Raw genomic sequence first — 7697 nt, 5'->3', positions numbered from 1 at the left:
TTACTAGAGAAATACCAGGACAAAACTCCATGAACAAAGTTGTCATGTAAAGCGTATATAAATATGCCTTTAATAGAGCGCAGTCATGTTTTTCCCTGTCCCACTAAAAAGTGAGTGGCTGTAGACCGAGTTCTCCCACTTTGGCAGAAGTCACACAGCTTTGCCCAGAGGCTCTAAGCACTGCCACAAACCACCAGCAGGTGTCAAAACAGCACAGAATCTTGCCAGCTGCCTTCCCTGGATAGGGCACAGTCCCACGAGCAGTCCGTGTGCTGGACTCACTCCATCCAGTTAAAACACTGCCAGAATGAGCTGACCTCTTCCTCAGAAGAAATCGACTCCCATTTCTAAGGGGCATTCCGCTGGAAGAAAAGCATGTACCTTTGACAGCCACCTCAGAAATAGTTCAAACACATACATTTGCAATAGACTACAGAGAGTTCACCTCAGAGACAACCATTCTGAGCTGGGGTTATATGCTGGGTTATACCACATGGGGAGGGGACAGACTTTGTCCCAGTCACTGGACGTCATCACAGATGTTCAGCCACAAGAACACTTCCATGGCCAGCACTGAGGTTACATGACCCCATCCAAGTGCTCTGGGTCTTGGGCAGCAAATGCTAGAGCACTGCAAGAACCATCTTCTCTTTCTTCTTCCTCTTCCTCTTCTTCTCCTCAAAACGATCGGTAGCATCAGCAAAAAATGTCACCTCATCCTTGGCCTCAATTTCCCTCTTCAGGTACTGGAGCCCTGCCATGTTGAATCCCAGCACATCCTGTAGAGACAGACCAGCACCACACTGTTGGATACATCTCAAGCTTGTTAGGGGGCACAGGGTCCTGCACTGGCCACCCTCTACTAAGAAATGATGAAAGGAAGACAATCCACAGATTTAAATAAAGCAACATTATTCAAATGTAACCTTCATGTGAGTAGGAAAACAATCAGTCCTGCACTCCATTCCCCACAGTTCTCTAAGAGCAGCTATAATCCACTGTATTTTCGGAAAGACAAGTTGCTGGCACGCACCTGAAGTTGCTTCTGTGAAGGTGCACAGTCTGCATTATTTGAGAGACTAGCAGCCCACAGAACAGCCCCAAAGAAATACAGAACTTATTTACCTCCTACATATTTAGAAACTAGCAAGCCAAAGCCCAAATACATACATCAAAGAAAACCAAGAGTAAATGAGAGAGGGAGCACAAGCGCAGGATCACCACTGAGTAGTCTCACATCAGGAAGAACATAAGGGAAAGGCAGCCCATTTGCATAGGAAGAAGGTGAAATGGGCTCGGACCCCCAACCAACTTTCCCACCAGACACCATGGACAACACATGCTCAGAGACATTAGCCCATCCCATTATTCTAGATCCTGGAAGAGGGGAGGCTGCAACACTCACCCGGGCCTCACTGACTCTGGAGATGGTGGTTTTCTTCAGATTTTCTATCACTGTCACCAGCATGTGGTTGCTTGTGATCTGCCCAAAATGTATCCTGGGAACAAAGCAGGCAGTGATGTATTGCAGCACTGTTCCTGGAAACATCAGACAGCCCCTCTCCTCAGCTTCTATATGTTCTGGATGTAGGATTTTTCTTAAATTAGGCCTCCCCAGACCAGCCTTAACATACCAGACGTGGGTAGATTTATCTGGAAAAGCTGTTCTCTGAAGCTTCTCTTTAACACACAGGGGTTCGAGGGGAAGGCCCCTCGGGGGTACCCCCTTAAAGGCATAGGCTCTACAATAACTGTGCCAGTGAATGGTGCCATTTCAGCCTTGATGCAGGATCTTTCATACCAACAGGATTTGGAGGACGAGGACCAGCAACCCCATCTGGGCATGTCAACACTCTGCATCTGATCCGTCCATTCCTGCACACCATTCACTGCAGGCTGCAGTGATTCCTTATCTCCTGCAGAGACCACAGTTTTATTCCCAAGGATGCTTCCCAAGAGCTTCGGAGCCAGAGACATGTGAGAAAGCCCAAATTTTCCCCACATTCTTATGCTACATGGGTTCACAGTAAGCAACGCCATCTTTGCAGCTCCAGGAAATAGGGTATATTTCACAGCTCTGTGCTGTCCCAAAGCACTGTCTCGCAGAACAGGAGCACAGAGTACCTCTCTGTTCACGTACCTGGTGCAAAGTGAATTCATTGCATGCACCAGCATGGGGGCCCAGAGGAACCATCAGGCCTACTACTGACCAGAGCCCTACTAGGGCTTCCTCAGGTCCATGTTCTGGGCAGCAATAGCAGCTGAACTAAGACTAGCAGATGTCTGGGCAGAGGAAAGACTCACTTGAGCAGGAAGAGGAGAGCTCGGCACAGGAGTTCAACTTCCAAACCCAGGTGAATATATTCATTGAAGAGTCTGAGAAGGTCAGGGACATAGGAGAATGGCAGCACCAGAAGAGACTCTTCCAGCTCACTGAGAAGAAAGCAAAGAGCGAGAAGCATTAGTTTCAGTCACTGCACTGCTACAGATGAGCAGGAAACACTTCCATATAGGAAGGCTCTGGTAGAAAAGCTGTGCGAAGTATTCATCACTGCTGGTCTGTGACTGCCCACAAAGCACAACTGCAGTTCCACAGAGTAGAGCCCAGGCCAGCAGACATCTTCTGGCACAGGGAGCAGGCACACAATCTCCCCTCCTCAGCATCCCCAAGCTGCTCTTCACATACATGTGCATACACATACACAGGCTTCACCCAAAACTCCCCATGGAAGGAATAATTTCCATTCCCCAATTCCATGCACGTTCCAAAAGAGGTTGCCAGGAACAGTAACTCCAGACCCAGCATGAGGGACTGTCCCAGGACCCTGCCAGTCCTGGCCCAGAAATCCAACAATCACAAACCTCAAGCAATTAAGGCTCTCAGGACTCACCTCGACTTGACCTTCTTGAAAACTTCTAGCACGTACGCAGAAGGCTGTAACAGAGGAAAGACAGCAGCTGTGCATATCAAGAAACATTCCAATGCAAACATGTGCCTTAAGGTCCATTTCACCCAATGACAAATACACAATCACGTCTTGTGAGATGGACAGATCAAGCTGAATATAACAGAGGAAACCCCTTCCACTTCAATCAGCTGCCAGCCTGGAAAGTTCTCCCTCCAAAAAACATAAACCCAGCCTTCTCAGGATGCTCTTAACTGGTGAAGAATATTGCGAAAAGTCTGATTTATATTCAACCAGCTAAATTATCTCATGTTCAGTTCAATGAATCTTGTACAAACTGGATAAAAAACTTGGTGAAACAGCCAAATACATACAAAACCTTAAACAAACTCATCTCTCAAAGATTTAATTCCTGCTACTCCTGTTTATCTGCCAAAAGTGTTTGGCAGAAGCAGAGCACAGCTGGGAAGTCTGTCCCAAGAAAGAGGATAACAGACTATCAATGCATAAAGTATTCTTGTTCATGGTCTGACATAGTAAGTGCTCATCGTGGTCATTTCACCATGTAACAGGATATGTGATAATGTGCCACTGTGGTTTTACCTAGCAGCCTAGCACCTGGGCATTCTTCCAGGACCTTGGCAACAGGTTCAAATCCCTTCTCTGTACAGTGGGATTCAATCAAACATCACCCACCTGCGAAGAAATTGCTAGCTGCTAAACCACAGGATTTCATTCACCCCTGTTCAATCTATTCAACTTGCAATTAAATATGCCTATATTCACAGAAGAAAGGAGAGAATGGCTCCAGCTAAGAGCTTACCAATGTCACATGGTGGAGGGCACAGTGACAGGGGGTCTCAAGTACCCATTCCAGTGGATGCTCAGGTATTTTGTTGGTACAGCTCCTCTGGAATATACTATAGCATGGCAAATGCACCCTCCTGGCAGCAGGAAGATGTGCTCTTAGGCACAAGGAAGGTTTGAACTAGCTTTCCTGTATCCTGAAGAATACCATAAACCACTGGCTCATGATAAGGTACATAAGGTCATGGCTACCATCACAGTTAAGCATAACCCTGATGGGGTTAAACTTTTGCAACACACACGCAAGATACAAAAAAAAACCCCAACAAACCCAAAACCCAACCAAACACAAAAACCCCAAACTGTGTTCACTTTGCACAAACAAAAGTGCTCAGTTTTCATTTCAAGTTGAACCAAGTAGTCCTCCTACCCCACAGCAACCCACTGTTTCGGCTCAGCCAGCAAATCAAACAGCCCCGGCTCCAGTTGAGAATGGCCCACAGCCTGTGGCCTGGGCATTCCACTTACTGTAATATTTCCATAGGCACGGAGGATGGGGTTGACAGGAAAGGGAACCTGGAGACACAGAATGGACTAGAATGAGGCAGGGGTGTGTGTACAGATGCATATTCCCAGAGAAAACTTTAACCCACAGTAGAAGACAGCTTTTATCAAGTGTCTTCCCGGAATTCCCACACCTCCACCCTCCCCAGAACATCACTGTAAGCCTCATTTGCAGCCACTAGACAATCTCATTCTCAAATGTATATGACTAACTCAAACATGTATGAATTTTCTTCCACTTCTGAATTGTCACTTTTCCCACTTGTTACACAGCCCCTTATTTAGCAAGGAGTGTTGAGATGAAGGCAAAGAACACCCTTTGGGCTGAATTTCCGGCCACATGCTCTCCCAGCATGCTCATCCTATTGTGACTTTAAACGTAAAGATTGCTAAAAAGAACACACCACTAACCATGTCCCAGGGCACAATGCCATCTTGTTCTCCAAAAGATTTCAGCACATCTTTGCTATGTCCAGCTGTCCTGATTTTATCTGCATGCTGAGCCTTTCCACCCAGATGACAGAGCTGGAAGGATACACCCACACACCTCAGGACCAGTACATTCCTCAGTCCTTTACCTCTTTTCCCACAGCTTTGCATATGGCCTTGTGCTCCGTCAGTTTTGCCATCTCTTCTCTATACAGCTCGATAGCTTCCATGATCCGCTCAGCCTGTGCAGCACAAGAATAGCAGGCACATCAGTGACACCAGAGAAGCCAAAGCAAAGCTCAAGTCCAACTGGACAAATGGAGGGGAAAGCAGGAGGGCTGACACAGAGCATCACAGGACATCTCACTCAGAAAGGTAACCTCTGCTCCAGACTGCACCACTACTTTGAGCACATCAGTCATGCCCTGAAGATGTCAAACACCATCCACATTCCCCCCACTGCCCCGGATGCTCTCTGCCGCAGCTTCAGTTGTTGCCTTGACATTGAGCTACACCCCAAGCAGGCAGTAGCCCTTCAAGGCACAAACCAAGGTCAGGCCATTTTGAGTATTCAGACTGAGGATTTCCTCTGTATTTACAAGAGCACCGGCTGTTGAAATCTGTAGCATACTACCCACCCCAACACCTTCCTGGTACACCTCCCACCTCAGGCACTGCAATAAATTTCCACCTGCCACAGATGCCCACAGGACAGGACAGCCCTTGGGGAAGAGGCCCGATGCCTCGAGGACATCCAGCTGCCTTGTGCTGCTTTGGGCTGCAAACCCCAAAGGGCAAGAGCAGCCCTGTTTGTCCCACACATGACAGGCAGAGAAATCTGCAGCCTGAGTATCTACAGGAGCCTCACGCTTCATTCCCTGGAGAGGTCTCAGGAGGAGATAATTCCCGGTGGGTGACTCTCCGGAGTCAGACACCTCACTGTTGGCCATGGAGCAAGACAGACTGCTCTTGCAGACACAGGCTATTCTGCCTTCAAACTGATACTCCCTCCAACCCTGTGACAGCCACCCTCCCTGAGAGACTGTTAAGGCACAAAGCAATGCTGGGGGACCCACACAATCTTACCGCTTTGATGGTTTCAATAGTCTTCTTTCCCGCCAGCCCTGTCTCTCCTCGTGTCTCTCCAGCCACCTACAAAATACAGAGTTTGCAGCTTCCTCCTTCAGCAGCTGATACACACAGGTGCCCACTGCATCCTCTCACACTCCGTGCTAAGAAAAACCATCAGCCTCATTCCCTAAACTGGTCATTTATCTGGAAACATACAGGATTTCCCAAGTGCACTGCTATTCCTCAGGAACAGAGGCACTGTGCTACCACTGAGCTCTGGGAGGCAGGTAAACACAGCTCCTGTTCTACCAACAGAGACTGAGTAATCCGATGTGTCAAAACTGTCGACAACACAACCCAAGTGTCTGAGCAAGAGGGATCAGGCTTCCCCATCCATCCTGCTCTACATGGACCTGGAAGCATTTGTCAGAAGGCAGCCCAGCCTTGGTACAGAGCTGGTATGGACGTGAACAGGGGAGATAGGAAGGAGAACAGCACAGCAAGGTTTCAGCATCCACAGCTACTGCATAGCAGTTTGGCTAGCTCCACACACTCTCCTCAAGTTATCTGTAGGAAGTCAGAGTCAACTGCACCATGGGGCAACCACACCATCAGCAGCGCCTCCCCCCACCCCACACCTCCTCAAAGCAAGAAAATTACTGGTCCCCTCTGACACCTCTTCTATGCCTATTACAGAAATAGTTATTTCAGACTCTGTATAGTCAGACTGACACACACTCCGATGGTGCAACTCACCACAGGCTGTTCTTCCTTCGCCACACTCTCTTCATATTCAGCTTCTCGTTCCTACAGTGGATGAGAACACAACATATTAACACAGGTGAGCAGGCAGCAAGCAACGGTACCAGTCCTTTCCAGACTGGTTGAGCAAGGAAGCCTGCGGCTTCATGCAGCCCATTGCAAAACCAGGACAAATCAGCAGACATCAACAGTGCCAGTGCAAACACCCACTTGTCCCTGGTCCCAACCCCACGGAGAACTCTGGAATCTCCCAAAAAGAAAGAAATCAAGGTCTCTGCTCTGGATACAGCAACAGCCCTTAGACAGCCCACCAAGCTGATACAGAGACAACAGCAATTCAGCACGAGACCTTCCACCTGGCACACAGCACAGAAAAAAAAAGCCTAGCAAAGTCCCAGGATTGTCCTAACCAGCAAGAGAAAAGAGCCTCCTGTCTGGCATCTCTCACATGAATAGGGCCCCATCAGCATATAATTCATTACTGGTATATTCATGCCCACCTTGTTACTCAAATTTCACCCAAAACACACTTTTCTGGCATCTGAAAAAGGAACTGTCTCTGTCTCTCTTTTTACCACCATCAATTACCGGGCATCAAGATGCTACCTATGGGTCACCCCTGCAAACAGGCTAGGTCAAAAAAAAAAAAACATTTATTGCAGGTTTCTCATCCACTCCTGCTTCTGCACATGCTTCCACATCCTTCTCCCACTGTGGCTGGAGAACTGCTTTAAGAACAGGATATAGAGCCAGGCTCCTCTGAGGGATATAGTGGAAAGACAAAGAGTTATAAATTGTTCCAAGGGAATTTCCAATTGGATACGTGGAACAAACATGTCTTCCAATCCCAAGGGTGCTTCAGCTCTAGAAGAGGCACTCAGACAGCCTGGAAAATCTCCTTCCTTGAAGATGCTCATGTATCAAGTCTCTGAGCAGTCTGATACAGCTTTAAGGTTATCCTGCAGTGAGCAAGGCTTTGGACTAGAGACCCTCAGAGTTCCCTTCCTATTGAAGTCTTTATGCAAGTCTATGATTCCTCACAATACATGCTCAAATGGAGTAGAAGGGGCTTCTTCCAGCATCCTTGAGCTCTGGGGCCTACTACTGAGACAGAATGGACCTCTCACAGTTGGAAAAGTGAAACAGAGACAAACTGCA

General features: G+C 47.8%; 1 protein-coding gene across 1 annotated transcript in view; it reads right to left on the bottom strand.

Moving 5' to 3' along the window:
- The window catches only part of WDR3 (WD repeat domain 3), a 22609-nt gene continuing 14912 nt past the window's right edge, over positions 1-7697 (bottom strand). The window contains exons 19-26 of the mRNA XM_009639170.2: positions 6534-6584; positions 5793-5858; positions 4856-4948; positions 4242-4289; positions 2892-2935; positions 2305-2433; positions 1406-1499; positions 1-779 (exon numbers count right to left, since the gene is read on the bottom strand). Coding sequence (XP_009637465.1) covers positions 624-779; positions 1406-1499; positions 2305-2433; positions 2892-2935; positions 4242-4289; positions 4856-4948; positions 5793-5858; positions 6534-6584 — 681 coding nt within the window. The 3' untranslated portion in view covers positions 1-623. The remainder of the gene's footprint in view (positions 780-1405; positions 1500-2304; positions 2434-2891; positions 2936-4241; positions 4290-4855; positions 4949-5792; positions 5859-6533; positions 6585-7697) is intronic.

The sequence above is a fragment of the Egretta garzetta genome, unplaced genomic scaffold (genome assembly GCF_000687185.1).
Source record: "Egretta garzetta isolate BGI_Z169 unplaced genomic scaffold, ASM68718v1 scaffold85, whole genome shotgun sequence".
NCBI classification, from domain to species: Eukaryota; Metazoa; Chordata; class Aves; order Pelecaniformes; family Ardeidae; genus Egretta; species Egretta garzetta.
Note: the sequence above shows the minus strand (reverse complement) of the source record. Positions and strands in the feature narration are given on the sequence as shown.